The 19,719-nt window shown below is 37.3% G+C and overlaps 1 protein-coding gene across 1 annotated transcript; it reads left to right on the top strand.

The window, feature by feature from the left end:
- The first annotated feature begins 1,436 nt into the window (after positions 1-1,436).
- On the top strand, positions 1,437-18,544 carry LOC127440915 (cAMP-dependent protein kinase catalytic subunit beta). Its single transcript, XM_051698017.1, has 10 exons — positions 1,437-1,755; positions 6,854-6,915; positions 9,717-9,845; positions 10,168-10,266; positions 10,372-10,454; positions 14,052-14,178; positions 14,355-14,450; positions 14,737-14,859; positions 14,962-15,126; positions 16,900-18,544. Exons 1-10 carry the CDS (start codon positions 1,710-1,712, stop codon positions 17,023-17,025), a joined length of 1,056 nt encoding a protein of 351 aa, XP_051553977.1. The 5' UTR covers positions 1,437-1,709; the 3' UTR covers positions 17,026-18,544.
- The last annotated feature ends 1,175 nt before the right edge of the window (positions 18,545-19,719 follow it).

The raw sequence follows: 19,719 nt of genomic DNA, 5'->3' as shown, positions 1-19,719 counted from the left end.
GTAAGCAAAAATGTATTCTATGCAAAAAATGCAATTAAAAAAAATCTGTCTCAAAAGCTAATAGAGGAGATTATTTCATTACACAAGAAAGGTCATGGCTAAAAGTACATTTCCAAGGCACTTCAATTTCCAATAGTCAAAGTTGGCAGCACCATTCATACATTTTATAAATATGGTACAACAGCAACCTTCTTGGGGTGTGGAAGAAAGCAAAACTTCACCAAGGGAAATGTTGACAGTTGACTGAATATTCAAGAAGTAATTAGGAAAGACCTGTGGAGTCCTGGAAGAAGGTTTTATAGATGTATAACACTAAACTGAAAATGAGTTTTAGACCCATGGGTCAGCAGTACGTCTGGAGTACGATGACAAGGTGATGACAAGAACGACACCATCCCCACAGTCAACATGGAGGTGGGTCAGTCCTATTATGGGGTGTTTTGCGGCTGCAGGAAACGGCTATCCTGACTATGTGACTGACACCATGGATTCTTTCAGGTATCAGGCCATTTTGGCATTAAAAATGTGATGCCTTCAGTGTGTAAATTGAAGCTCGGTGATCAATGGACTTTCTAGCAAGACAATAACACCAAGGATACATCCAAGTTGTCCAAAATCTGGTTCAGGGATAGGTTGTGGAATGTCCTTAAATGGCCCTTTCAATCCATCATTAAAATCCCATTGCAAACCTTTATTGGGATTTCAAGGAAGCAGTGGCAGCACAGAAACCAAAGAATGTCAATGAGCTGGAAGCTTTTGCTCAAGAGAAATGTGTAAATATTCTAATAGAAAGGTGTCCGAAGCCTGAGAACACTTACCTGAAACATTTATTTGCTGTTATTAAGGATAAAGGATGCTCCACAAATGATTGACTTTGGGGGTTGAATATTTTTGACATGACATTTGTAGAGATAATTAGTTATTTTTATTTAAAAATTTGTTCAAACACTTTGTTCTCAAAATCACTCAAATGTGTATTAAAAACTTACTTTGTTTACTGAGGTTTTAGTTGATGTGTTTTAATTCACATCACCAGAATATATATATATATATATATATATATATATATATATAAACTTGCATTGCTAGAGGATTCTTGGATGAACAGAAAGTTTGAATAATGCTGCATTTATTTAAATAGAATCTGTTATTTGTAATATTATGTCTTTACTGCGATTCTTGAACAATTTAACGGATCCTTTCCAAAGGATTCCTTGGTGAGCAAAAGCATCAAAATGTTTTAGTGTGTAATAGTTTTCCCATTTGATTTTCTGACATAAACAAAAATAATTACAAAAACAAATTGAAGAAAAAAACACAACAAAAACAAATCTATTCTTGGCTGCTCTGTAATCTTTTCCTGAGATCAATGGAGTCTGATCTCTCCTCAAGTCCAGCAGGTGGCGGAATGAGCGCAATCTTCATGTCTCCCCGCCAGTAGAAGAAGAGTGTCCGGCTCAGCGAGTGAAGAACGCGGCAAGAAAGTCAAGAGACTCCGCGATCACTGGCGGAGACCAGCGCTGCCATCTGCGGCAAGGACGGGTTACTATCCTGCGACACATTTCTCTGTCTGTAGACCATCGTTTGTGTAAAGTGTTGATCCATAAGACACGCGCCGAGGTGTCGAGTGCAGGGATCCTTCATCCTCCAAGGACTTACTGTCGTCGAGTCCGCACTCACGGCCGAGAAGCGTCCGGGTCTCCCGCACGATGGGCAACGCAGCGACCGCCAAGAAAGGCAATGAACAGGAGAGCGGTACGAGCTGGCGAACTCGCGACTGTGCATACTGTTATTAAGTGTTGCATTACTTTACAAAGCCCATGCTGGTCTTGATAGTGTTAATACATTACGGCTAATGTTAGTGGGTTAGCTTGATAGTGAGCTTGTATCATGCAAATGTGAAATGGATCTGGAAGGTTGGTGCTTTCAAACTACAATGGCATGGAAATGAGTGTTAATGTTGTGTTGATCACAACCAGCACAGGTTTTTTATGTGTAAATCACACTACAGCAGTTGCTTGTCGTCTAGACACCCGTAAGTGAGTCAAACTAGCTTCACTGTAGGCCTAAGACAAGCCGTGTCATTTATTTATACATGAAGGGAAGCGATTTAGTGTCTTCTTCTTTAATAAGAGAAACCAGGGTCATGCAAAAGCCTTTTGTTTTCATAACTACTGCTTGAGGTTTGTAATAAAGCCTAAAGGTTGGAGGTTAATAGGCCATCTGCTCATGTACAGGAGGCCCAGACAGATAGACGAGCTGCTCCGCCTGTATCGGGAGAAGCACCCGCGATCTCTTATCGTTCACACATATGTTTTCTTCATTTACGTCGCTTTAGTCGCCATTAGGTAGTGCGATTGAAATGATCAGTTTATCTGGTTGTCTAGAATGAGCATAAACTGTCAGGTCGGGCCTGTTGACATCAGTCTGTCTCTAGTAAACAACACAGAGCTACTTAAGTTAATTAAACGCTTGTTGTAGCCGCTCGAACAACTACTGACTAAAAACGGCTTCATTTATCAGTTCGTTTTACGAATACAAAGGCATACATATGAGAGGATTTGTTAGCCTAGAGTTGGTTTTTACACTTCCATGCAGAGTTATACCGATTTTCAAACATTTTATGCAGCATTTCATGCTTTGGTATGTTCTGTTTGTCAAAAACTAATAAAAGTGATAAATTATTAGGATTTTATAGTGTTTAGATATCTGTCATATACTTTTTAACACCTCAGATAAGTCGTTCTTCGCTGATAACATGTAAAAGGCGGGAAATTGACTGTGAAGTTGACTCCTGAGGTGTCATTTCAGGCGGTGTGTATGTTAAGAGGAAAATATTTGAAGGAATAGTTAACACATATGAATAATCTGTCATTTATTCACTCTCATGTATGATCTTTTTTATTTCTTCTTCTGTGGAACCCAAAAGGGAAATTTTTGAAGAGTCTTTATGCAGCTTTTTCCACCATACAACGACTGTGCGCATACACAGTGCGCTCTGCGACTGTTGTTGTTTTTACCTTCGTCTCCTGTTATTTAACGGTGATTACATCTTTTAGCGTTTCTTAGTGACAACAACGGCTCAAATGTGAGTATTCCCATCTTGTGGGTACACTAATTCGTGCGCATGCGCATTCTCCGCGTTCAAAGACACGCGGTTAGAAAAATCGGGCTGCGCATGGGCAGTGCTCGCGCACTCTGCTGATGACGAGATTTGTGTCATGCGTCCTGTACGTTTGACAGAAGAATACTTTTGGCTTAATAGGGGTGGTCTAATTCAGTGCCTAAATCCCAAAGTATCCACCTTTTTCCTGAACGCGGAAGTGTTCCATGATTCGACTGTTTTCACTTTCCGGTCTCCAGTGTTTTCACGCATCAGCATATTCTTAGCAGGTAATGTGATGTGTATTATATTTTTAAAAATTGTCAACAACAAAAAAAAAAAACATGTTGCTCTATAGTGCTGATACTTCACGAGATTTTTTATTGACAGTGCCTCACCAGAGTATGTAAATGTCATGAAGCAATGGTCCCAGGTATGGCTGGGCAATAAGTAAAAATTATTTTATCGATAATCGGTGAATTTTTTACTTAATTGATTTTGCTTTCAAAATTTAATTCATTTATTGAAACACGAAAACCACAAAAGGCATTTCTAAATTCAAACTGTACTTTAAACTAAACGAAAAAAGCTATAAAATAACGAAGTAATCAAAAAATCTTATTTAATCACCTTATTTAAACATTTACCGTCTCCAACGACTCCATTTGTCATCACGCAAGTATCCGTCAACGACAACAAGTGGAAAATTACTAATAGCCTACAGATTAAGAACTAAAACAATTATAAATATAAAGACAATAGTAATCATAATAAATAAGCCTAATAAATTCCTTTGTGTTCCCAAAGTAATGCTGCCAAATGTGTGTTCTTATCGAATTTATGTTTGTATTGCATTTTGGTAATACAGTTAATGCTGCCTAAAGAAAATAAGTTCCTGCATTTGAACGAGGAGCTTGCGGACTGGATTCAGCCTCGTCGCATTTTACGGGTGCTATTTTCACACCCTGGGCTTCTGTTTAATATGTTTATCGACTTCCCAGATCCATGGTTTTGCCAGTTCCCGATATTGTCGATCATCGTCTGTCAGTGAGTGTTGCAATCAGCATCGGGATCTTTGTAAGACATCGTCGATATCCAATAACATCATCCTACCGCCCAGCCCGGCTAGTCCCATGTTAGAAACGCTGATATCTTTAACTGCTTTGAGTTGATATGACAGCCAACAACAGCACAAGTTGAGCCTGAAATGTATTTTTACTCCAAAAATATGTAATTGGCTGTTGTTCTCTGTCTGGATTGCTCATTTTGGTAGTTTTTACATCACGTCTCAAGACTAGAAACAGCAAACAGGCAATTAGAATCATCATGGCGCCACCCAGTGGTTGCTCAGGAAAACTGTGGATACTGTGGTCAGATGCGAATGCTAGGCGTATGCATACAGGACACGTGACACAAATTTTGTCATCAGCAGAGACCTCGAGCACTGAACGTGTACGGGCCGATTTTTCTAACTGCACGTACTCTTTAAGGCTTGGGTATACTTTGTTTTTGTGCTTTCTGGATCATATTGTGCCTGATCGACCATGGTGACTTTCTAAGTATACCCTTATGACCGCAAGCGAATACAATGGTTTCGACACCCACGATGTGCACAGATGAGGACTGTCCACATGTTGAGAAAATCTGGGCCACATGCAGACAGTCCATCGAAATGTGCGGATGACGAAATTTGCGTCACACATACTGTGCGCGTTCCGATCAGCAAAGCGTACAAACAAAGTATACTTTGGCCTTAACGCGCAACATGTGCTGGAATTATTTGCACTAATTAGTAGGTCCACTAAAAAAACGATCAGAACACATCATCAGATTCCATGTTGTTGTACACCTTTACTGGCATTGTTACCAACTTGTCACATATGCGATTAGGTTATGCTCATACCGGTTTACATTTCGGCACTTCCAGCCTTTGTCTAACTAGTTATACTGAGAAGGAGGTGTACTTTACAGAACGGCCTATTCCAGGCCTGCACATACTTGTGGAAGGAGAACATACCATAAAAGGATGTGACAGTGAGAAGAATCCTCCTGCAGACATCCACTGTTGTAAAAAATCTTCAGTCCAGTCAGAGCGACAGAAACTAGCTGTTAGAAATTAAGTATACGTAAGCTGCATGGCAATACAATGCCCAAAATAGTTTTTTGCAAGCATTACAATAAGCCTAGTTAAATGTGATGTTTGTCATGTACAGATGACTCTGTGTTGTGGCTAAAATATCCATGAATATCTATGTTGTCTAGTTATCATGCATAAACTTCTAAAACATATTTAAAAATCATCTTGGTATATTGTCTTTACTCTGCATAAACTGTCGAATCTTTCTATCCGCATCTGCTTCACGTCTAGTTGCTGTTTTTCTTTCATTGTCTAATTTGTTAGACTTGTATTTTTGTCATGTCTTGCACAGCTTAACTGATATGACTGTTTGACAGAAAACTTTCTTTTATCTCTCTCTCTCTCTCTGTGTCTCTCTCTCTCTTTCTGTGTCTCTTTTTGTCTGTCTGTCTCTCAATCATCCCATCCATGTGGGTGAATGTTCCTGAAAATCCTTGGTGAACTATAGAGACTTTTGGTATGATCATAATTACATTAGGTGACCGCAGTGACGGAAAACAGTTGCAAAAACTCTCTTGGCCACTGCAAGAAAAAATGCAGGAAATTCTAAATGATTAGTGCTCTTTTTCCTCATTGTTTTTCTGTCACTGCAGTCAGCTGAAGTCTGCTTTGGTGTTTTTTCACTTTAAATGGGATTGTCTTGAGTTTAAAGGGATAGTTCACCCAAAAATGAAAATGATTTTATGATTTACTCACCCTCCACCAGATGTGTATGAATTTCTTTCTCCTGCAGAACACAAATGAATATTTTTGGAAGAATATTTCTGCGCTGTAGGTCCATACAATGCAAGTGAATGGATGCCAAAATGTTGAAGCTCCAAAATTCACATAAAGGGAGCATGAAAGTAATGTATATGACTTCAGAGGTTAAATCCATATCTTCAGACACGATATGGTAGGTGTGGGTGAGAAACAGATCAATATTTAATTAATTTGTTATCATTAATTCTCCTCCTTGCCCGGTAGGGGGTGATATGCACGAATTATGTGAATCGCCAATAACAGAAGGAGGTGAAAGTGAAGGGAAAAGGACTTTAAATATTTATCTGTTTCTCACCCACACCTATCAAATCACTTCAGAAGATATTGCTTTAACCACTGGAGTCGTCTGGAGTACGTTTCCAATTTGGAGCTTCAAAATGTTGGCACCCATTCACTTGCATTGTGAGGACCTACAGAGCTGAGATGTTCTCCTAAAAATCTTGAATTGTGTTCAGCAGATGAAAGAAAGTCATACACATCTGGGATAGCATGAGGGTGAGTAAATGATGAGAGAATTTTAGGGTGAACCATCCCTTTAATAACGTTAATATCGTGCTCCTCCTGTGTTTGTTAATTACAAAAGAGATGCATGCATCGCAAGAACACCTTTTCACCACTGACGTCCATGTCAACCCTTGTGAGATTGCCTGATTTTGATGACTAGTATAAAGAAATAACTAGAAAAATTTTCCTTCCATTTAATTCAGTCTGATTAGTTATTTTGACTTGATACGCAGCGTCTTTTAATGCTTGATAGCATTCACATACATTAAAAGACCTGTAGTGTTAGTGCCTCAGATTAAACCATCTGTTTTTAAGCTTACAACTGTGTTTCCTCTTTTTCCTTGCAGTCAAAGAGTTTCTAGCCAAAGCCAAAGAAGATTTCTTGAGAAAATGGGAATCTCCACCACAGGTGAGCGCAACATGAAACAGCTTACGTAACCCGTTTTACTGCTGTAAAAGTGAAACAGATATTTAACCAGAAAAAAAAAAAGTGTTGAGCAGGACATAATTTTATCCAGCAGAAATTTATTGGATGTGTTCGACTAGTCAAGTAAAGTCAGTATGCTCGGTGGCCATCTTGGAAAAGCTCCCTTTTCTTATCTACTTAAATGGCAAAAGACAAAAATCTCCAAAGCTGTTGGTCAAGATTGCAATCAAAGAACATATTTCAAATCAACAGAAAAGTCTGACACCAATGGTATCATAAATTGTACTTCTTTAGCTCAGATCATGCTAAAAAAAACTAAATTTTTCATGCTGATCCATCGAATGCATATGCGTGTTCTCAAGGTGACCGCTGCATTTTGTTCCATTCTGTTGCACTCAGTCTAGCTGGTATTGAACACAAGAACATCTGTATGTGAGCAATGCATGTAAACGTCCCCTAAGAAATGGGTTTGATCGGAGTGAGGTGAACCCAAAACCAACCTAATTATTTCAGGCTACCATAAGTCTGAGGAGTTGACAAACCCACCGACTAGGCGAGTGAAAGTGAGTGTTACAAACCAATTGGTGGGGGAGATTGGTGACATAAGCCGAAAAGGAAATTTATTTCAGAGGTAGATTGTTTTGATTTCTTGTATACTTCCAAGGCAATAAAAGCTCTAACCACTCTAATATCCTTTAAAATGCACAAAACAGAAATGGGATAATATATGAAGATTTCTAGTGTTTTTTGTGATTGTCAGGAACTGATAATAATCAGTTGCTGTTGTCCTAATGTTTTTCCATCTGTCCTGGGTTTTCAGTTCTGCTGTTTGTTAGAATTACATTTAAGACACTTTTACTGCTCTGTTTGAGTGTGTAGTAAGAGTAGTGTATATAAGAATAGTGTATGTGGGAGTGGGTGATTTAAGCTGAAATTTTCACTCACCTAGCACTTTATTAGGAACTCTATGGTCCTAATAAAGTGCCTGACGTGGTCTTCTGCTGTTGTAGCCCATCTGCCTTAATGTTCGATGTGTTGTGCATTCTGAGATGCTATTCTGCTCTCTACAATTATACAGAGTGGTTATCTGAGTTACCGTAGACTTTCTGTCAGCTCAAACCAGTCTGGCCATTCTCTGTTGACCTCTCTCATCAACAAGTTTCCATCCGCAGAACTGCCGCTCACTGGATGTTTTTTGTTTTTTGCACCATTCTGAGTGAACTAGAAAATGTTGTGCGTGAAAATTCCAGGAGATCAGCAGTTACAGAAATACTCAACCAGCCCATCTGGCACCAACAATCATGCCATGGTCCAAATCACAAAGATTTTTCCCCATTCTGATGGTTGATGTGAACATTAACTGAAGCTCCTGACCCATATCTGCATGATTTTATACATTACACTGCTGCCACACGATTAGCTGATTGGATAATGTCATGAATAAGTAGATGCACAGGTGTACCTAATAAAGTGATCGGTGAGTGTATATTGCAATATTTATTTATTTATTTTTTTCCCAATTTGGAATGCCCAGTTCTCACTACTTAGTAGGTCCTAGTGGTGGCGTTGTTACTCACCTCAATCCGGGTGGCGGAGGACAAGTCTCAGTTGCCTCCGCTTCTGAGACAGTCAATCCACGCAACTTATCACGTGGCTCGTCGTGCATGACACCGCGGAGACTCACAGCATGGGAGGCTCACGCTATTCTCCGCGATCCACGCACAACTTGTCACATGCCCCATTGAGAGCGAGAACCACTCATCATGACCACGAGGAGGTTACCCCATGTGACTCTACCATCCCTAGCAACTGGGCCAATTTGGTTGCTTAGGTTGCCGGAGTCACTCAGCACGCCCTGGATTTGAACTCGTGACTCCAGGAGTGGTAGTCAGCATCAGTACTCACTGAGCTACACATTGCAGTATTCTTGAAATATAATTTTTTTTATGAAAAGTGATTCACATAAGTCTGAAAACAAAAATTAGTTCCTTTTTTATTTAAGACTATATTCAAGTAAAGTTGGACACCCAAAACATGTCCATTTTTATTAATAAATATCAGTTTGTAATCACCGCTAAACAACAGTAGAGGATGGTGGAAACAACAACATTGGATGTGCGTGTCAAGAGCGTGTGTGTGATGAGGTCAAGAGCAATTGTATAACTGGAGTCTGAAGGACTAAAAAACATCTCCATGTGTCTAAACCCCTGAAGAGAAATAGTCTGGTGTCCCATTGCAGTCGTAGCGTGCATGCTCTAACTGCTTGTGTGTGTGCGCACAGTAAATGGAAGTATACTTTGGACTTGCGTTCGACTGAATGAAGATGCTAGTGTTTGCATCAAGGCCGAAGTATACTTTGGGCTTTATAGCGGAGGGTCTGTTCCACCCCACAGAGGTCACTGCTCCTCGTTTTCTCTTGGAATGTAAAGTGATTGGAAGCAGAGGTGGAATTGACCAGAAAGTTTTCGTTATTTACATAATTTTAAAACATTGATCATTTCAAAATGCTTTCTGTCATTTTAACAGGTTAAAAATAAAATAAAAAAAATACAAAAGAAAGGAAAACATTTCAGAGGCAAGAACTAGCGTGTCAGGTTGCATTTGAAACTTCTTCATGAGTCCTCATTGCATCATTTTGCACAACCACGATTTAACCGTATTTCGCCCATCTCTTTGTGTATGAATTGATTTTTTTTTTTTTTCTGTTATGTTAGCAATATTGTAATGGAGTATCTGAATTGTTGCCTGAGAACTTTTCTTCTAATGTTTGTTGTATCCTGTAGAGCACAACTGGCCTAGATGACTTTGACAGACTGAAGACGCTGGGCACGGGATCGTTCGGGAGAGTCATGTTGGTAAAACACAAGGCTACAGAGCAATTCTATGCCATGAAAATTCTGGACAAACAAAAGGTGTGTGGAGTAGTGAGCTGTTACTTGTGTAACCTTCTGTTTCTAAAATTTACCACCAAAAAAAAAAAATTAACCAAAATGTTATTTCTGTGCCACTTGTGGCAACCATGATTTTTGCATCTTTTTTTTTAAATAAACAAGGGACGAGACTAAACAAATGTTTGTGGTAATCAACAATATGTCACAAATGCTGTAAATTGAGCTTAATTTGTTTCGAACCCAGAACATTCTTTTGAGGCAAAATTTGCATTGTCATTGTGTTTTTTATTTTATTTCTCTGATCGTATGTCAGCTCAAGAATTGTCTTTTTTTTAATTTAAAGGTGGTGAAGTTGAAACAAGTGGAGCACACGCTAAATGAGAAGAGAATATTGCAAGCAGTATCCTTCCCATTCCTTGTCAGATTGGAATATGCTTTCAAGGTATCCTACAGTCATTCCCTCTGTGTCTCTCAATGTTAACTTAAATATGTTGATATATGTTATTATATAAATTATATAATTGCATATAATAATTTCTTTTCATAGGACAACTCCAATTTATATATGGTGATGGAGTATGTACCAGGAGGGGAGATGTTCTCACATCTTAGAAGAATTGGAAGGTTCAGGTGAGGGTGAAGATGCGTTCAAGCTGTCAGAGCGATTCATTCATTTCTCCTGACTCAGTTAGTGTGACACTGCATTAACGTCAGCTCATGAGAAGGATGCTAACGTTTATTGGATTACTCCTTGTTAGGGATGTGCAAAACTACATATTTTTCTGATCGGCTAGTCAGTGGGTTGTCTAAACGACTAGTTGAGTAGAACACCAAACTAGGGTGGGGAAAAAAAATCTATTCTGTTACAAATTGCGATTCTTGAGCCAAACAATTTTAGATCGATTTTAAGATCGTCTTCCCTTTATTTATTAAAAAAATATGTTTATTTTAATGCTACAATGATTAATAAATACAGTAAATATAGGAAGCTATATTTGTGCAGAGTTCCACATAAGTTTTCTCTCTGAGAAGTTTTGTCTCTTTAATTCTTTACATTCAGTCCTTTAATGCACCACTGCTACAGCCATCAAAGTGCCATAGATGCACTCTCTGAGTGATGATTGATCATTAGTGATGACACCTGATGTTAACAAGCAGAGTCTACTGAAAGAAAGAGGAACAACAAGAACAGAAAAACAAGAGAACAGACCAGCAAACACCACAACAATTGAATCTGTCTAACTGAGATGTACATCAACTGTAAATAAAATAGATTATCGGACAACAATCTCTTAATATGTTGTGTGAGGATGTTTAAGAAATGTGGGTTATTTTGTTCTTCATATGTGTACAAAAGTTATTTTTAACAGAGGTTTGTCTCTATTTTAGTGTTGATGTCATTTTGTTTCATTTGAAGTCACCGTTAAGGTGATTAGTGTTCACTTTGGTTAGACACTTGAACTTTGGTTAATCATTGTGTGATTTTCCTTTAGCCAGTTCAGTATTGTTCAAGAGGACAGTTGTGCTGCATTATGAAGAGGATATTTTTTGATGAGGTGAAGTACCTCATTGAGACATCATTCAAATTGTAAAGAATAAAAGACATAGCTTAACTTAATGTTTGCTTTTACTATGGAAATATAATTTATAAATAATGAAGATGGGTAATTATGTTTTAACAAAGTGAGCATATAATTCCTCTTAGGGATAAAGTTCTTGAGTTATTAATGATACACACAGACATCAAGACTCCGCATACAAAACGCAACAATGGTGGCAATCAACAAACTCATTTTCAGATTCATGCTGCAATGCATTGTGGGTGTCCACATAGTACAGAACTCAACATTGGCGCCCAGCATGCATTGCGGCATGAGCCTGAAAATGAGTTTGTTGATTGTCACCGTTGTTGCGTTTTTATGTGAAATGTTGACGTCTGTGTTTCTTATTGTCAGCTCAAATGATTATCTACTCTAATGACAGTCACAACAGTATCACATTGACCCATCTTTATTACCATATTCAGTCTGAGTTTTAAAATTATTTTCCACAGATCACATTAGAAAACCAAATAATATAAGTCTTAGAGATATTTGAACTTAACCAAATATTTATTTTTCTGTCACGATGCATTATTGTTTTTCTCATGAATAATACTGCATTGGCTGGAAAGAATTTGATGTATGATAAAACAAAGTTCAAGTGTCTAACCAAAGTGAACACTAATCACATAATGGTGACTTCAAATGAAGCAAAATGACATCAGCAACATTAAATTCTCAGAGGTCTGAAGTAACATTACACAACAGTAACAGTTCCAAAAACAGTTTAGACTGTGTTCTGTTATCTAATGTTGTACTTCAAGCAATTGAGATTTCAATAGTTCTTGTTTAATTTCGAGTTGGACATTCATAACTTGTGCATCAGTATAAGATTCATACTAGACCAGACTAGACCGGAAGTGCACTGTAGATTCAAAAGAACCGGCTCATATGAGTCACATTTGGGAATCAAAAATCACCGATAGTGCTGTGTGTTTTACACTGTAGAGTCAGTAGAGAGCAGTGTTGCTGCTGAAATGCACTGCTGGAAACACTGTCAGAGTATTTTAGTACAGTGTTCCATCCGCATTGGCATAAAATTCATGAAAGGGAACCGTTAACGAAACCGAAAGTCATGCAGATCATACGATTCCAGCATTTTGTTCAGAACTGGTTCTTGGTTCCCAACCCAATTCCTGACACAGTTGAATTTGAAATAATTGGGTAAATGTATCGGATCATTGAAATATCATAGAAAATTTAAGTTGTACCTTGAAAACTTTTAATGAAAATTTCAAGAAAGCTGAAAACCGTAGGGGGCCTGGGTAAGCTCAGCGAGCATTGACGCTGACTACCACACCTGGAGTCGCAAGTTCAAATCCAGGGCGTGCTGAGTGACTCCAGCCAGGTCTCCTAAGCAGCCAAATTGGCCCAGTTGCTAGGGAGGGTAGAGTCACATGGGGTAACCTCCTCGTGGTCGTGATACGTGGTAAGTTGTGCGTGGATCGCGGAGTTTAGCATGAGCCTCCACGTGCTGTGAGTCTCCGCGGTGTCATGCACAACGAGCCACGCGATAAGATGCACGGATTGACTGTCTTAGAAGCGGAGGCAACTGAGACTTGTCCTGCGCCACCATCAGGACCTTCTAAAGTAGTGGGTATTGGGCATTCCAACAATGGAAGAAAAGGGGGTTTAAAAAAAGAAAGCTGAAAACCGAATTTATTTTTTTTTCAGGACTCGGATTCTTCAGATTTGTATTTAATGCTGTTGAAAACATTTACAGTAGGCCTACAGACAAAAAGGCCATTTCCTTATTAACATTGTGCAAGAGAATGTACATTTCCACTTTTCTGTACTAAAGTTGTTTACCAAACAGAGAACTTGACGGATTTTTAAGTCTTTGAATGTTTAGCTAGAGTGACGACTTGCCAGGCCTTTAATCCAATGAAAGTAGAAAATTTGTTGTTGGTTGCCTCAATCTCTTTCAAATGGTGAGCACTCATTCCTACTTGCACTGTTTTCTTTATTGACGATCTACAACCTGTTTTATATGATTATTTGATCTTCATGTAGCTGAAATATGCTTGAAATGTGTTGTGTAATGTAAATCTCAAAACAACCAACAGGCTGATAAAAAATTAGGTGCAATTACACTAAATTTATTCCACTTTAAGTGATGGCGGTTCACTTTCACATCTCAAGTACAAGCATTAATGTGTGTTGGATGAATAAACTTGAATGATCATATTAAAATATCTAAATAAGAATGTTGTTGATCTTCCAAAAAGCAATTAACATCTCCTTTAAACGAATAACATTATATCAACATGAAAATAGCACATCATGACTCTGCCGGTGAATAACTCTGAGTGATCGCATGCAAAGCAGATAACCTCAGACCATGAAATTCATCCTCACAGAAGAACAGTGCGGAAACACCACTCGCGTAAAATGTTCTTCCGCAAGTTACCTGCAATTTTAGGTTTCAACCACAGATGTCGCTAGAGAGCCCAAAGTAATACTCTTTAAACCCATACCTAGATAATAAGCCTTTTTGCCATTTTTACCCCATGACCTTATTAATATCTGACACTTTTTTGATTTTACATAGTATGGTAAAGTTGTTCTGTGGATTATGTCTCTTGTTTTGAGTCTAACTCTCTGTCTTAATTTCTTGGGCCCATAGTGAACCACATGCACGGTTTTATGCAGCGCAGATCGTCCTGACCTTTGAGTACCTCCACTCACTAGACCTCATCTACAGAGACCTGAAGCCAGAGAACCTGCTTATTGACCAGCAAGGATATATACAGGTAACCTGAAGGATTATATGAGCAGATAAACACTATACTAATAGTATTATATTAAATATTATATTAATAGTGAAGCGTCCCAATGCTGTTATATTAAATATCATCTTTATGGGTTAAAAACGTAAACTTTCTGACTTAAAAACATAAAATGCACTAAACTGTTATGTCCCCCACAGGTAACGGACTTTGGGTTTGCAAAAAGAGTAAAAGGCAGAACCTGGACATTATGTGGAACTCCAGAGTATTTGGCCCCAGAGATCATCCTCAGCAAGGTCAGAACTATTCACTTGCTTTGAATCTAATGCTACATTCACACTATAGGCCAGTGTGACCAATTCTAATTTGATCACATGATCACTTATCTGATTTATTTCCATGTATCACAGTGGCCCAGATTGGAATTGAAAAATATCAGGTTCAGTGTGATTCTTACTGTTCACGCTGTTATCCAAAAAATAGACCTGTGAGAGGAAAAATAATTTGGGCTACATTCAGCTGCGGTTTGATCACAGCTGATTTACAATTGGTGCAAATTACTTATTTATTGTCTTCATCCAGGGATACAACAAAGCCGTGGACTGGTGGGCTCTTGGTGTCCTCATATATGAAATGGCAGCTGGATACCCCCCGTTTTTTGCAGACCAGCCCATTCAGATCTATGAGAAAATAGTGTCCGGAAAGGTATGGGCAAATTTTATTGTGTTTACTGTACTTATACAATTTCATTCATTTGTACACACAATAAACACCCAATCAAAATTCCAACTTGACCATGTTTTATAGGTACGATTCCCATCACACTTCAGCTCTGATCTGAAAGACCTGCTGAGGAATCTGCTTCAGGTGGACCTGACCAAGCGGTATGGCAACCTCAGGAACGGTGTCAATGATATCAAAAACCACAAATGGTTTGCCACAACAGATTGGATAGCCATCTATGAGAGAAAGGTAAGGGATTGTCTTCAGTTATTGAGCTTATCTGTTAGATCCCATCATGTTTTTTTGTTTTGTTTTTTCAAAACTTCTGTTTCCAGACTAAGTGAGCTATCTATGCAAACAGCATCTTAGGTGCACTCCCAATGAGAAGGATGTTCCAAAAAGTAGGCAGCAAAATTATGATTGCATTGTGTCAAGCTTTGCTGAAAAAAGGAATCCATGATGGCGGATGGTGTAGAGCGATATGTTGATTATATATATTTGTATTCCATTCAGTTAGTGCTTGAACAACTAATCAGTAATTAAATTAACTGACAATTAATTTAATTGATTTTCTGCATATATTTTTTGATAAGTAACAAAAAAAAAGTTTGAAATATACAGGAGTGAAAAATGCATTTGCATGATGAAATTCATTTGAAAAATGACGAAAGTTGAAGTGTAAAAAACACAACCAAAGTCCAGCACACGAGAGCACTTTAAACACTTGAAAAGGTTTTTAACAAAATTAGTCCAAATTTAAGATGAGTTTTTAGTAAAAATTCATCTTAAACATCTCATTTAGTTTTACTTTTATTAGCTTAACCTGGTTTTCGCCATGAAAATAGCTATCAAAGTTGGCATGTCATTAAGAAACAAGCAAACAAAGTTTTTTAGTCCCACTCCATCCCTGCTGGATCATTTTACTCTTTAAAGAACAGTACTTTTTAAGTTTTACAAATAAAGGAACTGTTTTGCATATGTCCTGAAAGTAATAATAATACATTTAAACTTAACTTTTCATGATTCAGGCTGTGTTCAAAGTTTTGTGAGAGTAGAATCGTGAATTCTGTACCTTAAATCAAACCAAATTTTTACGCCCTTTATCATTTCTGTTTTTTGAAAATCACATTTCAATAAAATACAGGAAATAAATTGTCGTTTTTTTATCCGATTAATCGATTAAACAACTAATCAGATTAATCAATTATCAAAATAATCGTTAGTTGCAGCCCTTGTAATGTCTTTATTCTGAACAGTAACTGTATAAAGTCCCTTATATTTATAGAATAAAACCACTCTGCAAAGTGACATCACTGACAGTTTCTCTGTGGATGCCGTACATATCCAACTAATCGACAATGAAATTTGCTATTTCGTCGATCATTTCTTCAATTTTATTTTCAAAGTTTGTTGATTTTCATTATCGATTAACTGTTACAGCACTAAATAAAATAATTGTATTAAAATAAAAGGAAATAAATGTTGCCTTTTTAATCTGATTAATCGAAGAAATTGTCAACTAATCGTTTTTAAATATAATTGCTAGTTGCAGCACTACATTCAAAGATAAAAAGTATTGATAAAACATTTTAGAAATATTAAAAATAGTTAGTTGAGTCCCTTGTGCACTTTGCATAATGAATGCTACTTGTATGTCGGGCAGAGTTGTTGCCAATAAAGAGTGCCTTAAATCGTTAACATATGAATTCCACTTAGGTTTGGATGATGCCTTTGAAGGTAGCTGCCCATGTAGACAGTAGACAGTGAGCTCACAAGGTTTAGGAACAGAGCCAATGTATTATATATAATAGGACTGTTGATTTAATGCATTCATTCGATTAATTAATCAGCATGTCATGTAATTCAGTTGAAAAATGTAATGGATTGACTCTACTTATAAATAAACAGATATTTATGACTAACATATGGACCTGAATTACATATATAACTGGTTAGAGTGAATAGTTATTGAAGAAGATGGGTAGACTTGCTGAAACACCATTCTCTCCTGTCACTCATCAGGTGGAGGCACCATTCATACCAAAGTGCAGAGGCCCCGGGGACACAAGCAACTTCGACGACTATGAAGAGGAGGACATTCGCGTATCTGTTACAGAAAAATGCGCAAAAGAATTCTCAGAGTTTTAGTTTTTCAGAGTTATGGACACTAGAGCTAGACATATGCATATATACGTATATATTTAATTGTCAATATATGTATATATGTGTGTGTGTATCACACAACACATCAAATAAGGGTATCTTTGCACTCTGAAGACATGGGATGAGCAGAGAGCACATCATTCTTCAAAGTTCTTGTGTACCTCCTTCATTCCATTTGGCTTTAGAGAGGTCACCAGGGTTCTCATGCTCCACTGCGCCAACTCCCAACCATAATATACTGACATATCACTTACTCATTCAGTTCACTCTTTCTTATACATTTTTTTTTTTTTGTCAAACAACATCAGAAAACCGTTCTTGATGTGGTGTTCCCCAAAGTTTTGTTTGCATTCAAAATATGGACTTGAAAGTACTGCAAAGGGGAATTGAGCATTGTTACATGTTATGACAGTATGACTATTTTGTTTTTTGGCAGCATCACACAGTGTTGTGATTCGAAAGGTAGGTGTTGCCTTTAGCTGTCGCCATTTTTGCATGTTATGCGTCCACATTTGTTCACGTTAGTTGCGTTTGTTTTCTTTTTACCTCAGACCAATATACTGACAACTTTTTCGGCTTTGTTTGTTTGGTAGTTTTCGTTACTTGTACATATTTGTTGATTTTTGTAATTTTATTTCAACCATCCCGTGTGTTGAACGCATGACCAAAACCAGCGTGTTGTGGACGGCAGAGGAGGAGGTCTTAACTCTTAGAAAACCCAATAAGAGCCAACAAAATGATTGAGTTACAAGTGTTACCATGATTGAACACACTTAACAAATGTTACAAATGCACAATATAGGTCAATTTTACCACTTTTGTGCATTTTTATTTATTTTTCAAAAGATTTATTCTAAAATCTAAGCAACTACTAGGGATCATTTACACGCCCTCATGAGGTGGTAAATGTTACATTTAAATAAAAAAAAGTTACATTTTGGGTAAACTAGACTTTTAAAGATCTCGCTTGAATTGTTCTAACTGTGCTGTTTATTTAAAATGACGAAAAACTGGCCAGAATTGCTGTAGGATGAATTTGATTATCGTCACAGTAAGGCACTTATCAGTTACATGTCACAACAAACACTTTTTTTGGTCACCGTTTTTAATTTGAAAGTTGACGCTGTTTTGCAAAGTTCTCTCTTAAATGAAAATTGTAAAACTGCCAAGATTCCATGTTCTCTCCTCCATTGTTGCTGTTGAACTTCTGTCATCGTTTCTTTTATTTGTATGACCGAATGTAGAATTGAAACTTCTTGGTATGCATATTGTTTGAAAAGTTTGAAGTTTGAGGTACATTCTCACAGACATATACTAAGAAACTGAAAATGTTAAAAAGAGACAACAAAAAAAACAAAAAAACAGAGGTTAATAAGCCTATGCTCCTTTGTATCACATATAATCCAGTTATTGTTCCGCTCATAAGGCGTATATGCATTATTTCTTATAAATGTTTTTATTTATACACATATTAGAGAGATGCTAATAAATTTTATTTTTAACATTTGTTGTCTCTGATTTCGAAACTTTCATTATTGTCTGAACTTAGATTCACAAACAAGCATTTTATTCAGGGATTTATGTATAAATGATTAAAAAAAATCTTTGAGTATTTTTTTGTTGTTGCCTTAAATATACAGTCTAGAAGAGATCCAAAACGTTTAATGTTGTTTTATGACTAGGGTAAGTCTACAAAATGGGTGCTGTTGATTTTTAAAGTACATTTTTATCTAATCAGCCAATTGTGTGGTAGCAGTGCAGTGCATAAAATCATTCAAATACGGGTCAGGAGCTTCAGTTAATGTTCACATCAACCATCAGGATGGGAAAAAATTTGATCTCAGTGATTTGGACCGTGGCATGATTGTTGGTGTCAGACGAGCTGGTTTGAGTATTTCTGTAACTGCTGATCTCCTGGGATTTTCACACAAAACAGTCTCTAGAATTGACTCCGAATGGTGCCAAAAACAAAAAACATCCAGTGAGCGGCAGTTCTGTGGACAGAAATGTCTTGTTGATGAGAGGGATCAACAGAGAATGACCAGACTTGGTTGAACTGACAAAGTCTATGGTAACTCAGATAACTGCTCTGTACAATTGTAGTGAGAAGAATGTCATCACAGAATGCTATTCTGAGATGTGGGTTGGCGCTGTTTTAGCGGCATGAGGGGGACCTACACAATATTAGGCAGGTGGTTTTAATGTTGTGGCTGATCGATGTATATACAGCTCTGGAAAAATGATCAGTTTCTCTGGATTTACTGTTTATAGGTTTGAGTAAAATGAAAATTGTTGTTTTATTCTATAAAGTACTGACAAAATTTCTCCCAAATTCCAAATTAAAATATTGTCATTTAGAGCATTTATTTGCAGAAAATGACAACTGGTCAAAATAACAGAAAAGATGCAGTGTTTTCAGACCTCGAATAATGCAAAGAAAACAAGTTCATATTCATTTTTAAACAACACAATACTGTTTTATCTTAGGAAGAGTTCAGAAATCAATATTTTGGTGGAATAACCCTGATTTCCAATCACAGCTTTCATGCGTCTTGGCATGCACTCCACCAGTCTTTCACATTGCTCTTTAGTTGACTTTATACAATAAAACAAACATGTTAATTTTACTCAAACACATACCTATAAATAGTAAATCCAGAGAAAATGATACATTTGCAG

The sequence above is a fragment of the Myxocyprinus asiaticus genome, chromosome 5 (genome assembly GCF_019703515.2).
Source record: "Myxocyprinus asiaticus isolate MX2 ecotype Aquarium Trade chromosome 5, UBuf_Myxa_2, whole genome shotgun sequence".
Taxonomy (NCBI): Eukaryota; Metazoa; Chordata; class Actinopteri; order Cypriniformes; family Catostomidae; genus Myxocyprinus; species Myxocyprinus asiaticus.
The sequence above is the reverse complement of the archived record's forward strand: the minus strand, read 5'-3'. Positions and strand labels throughout refer to the sequence as shown.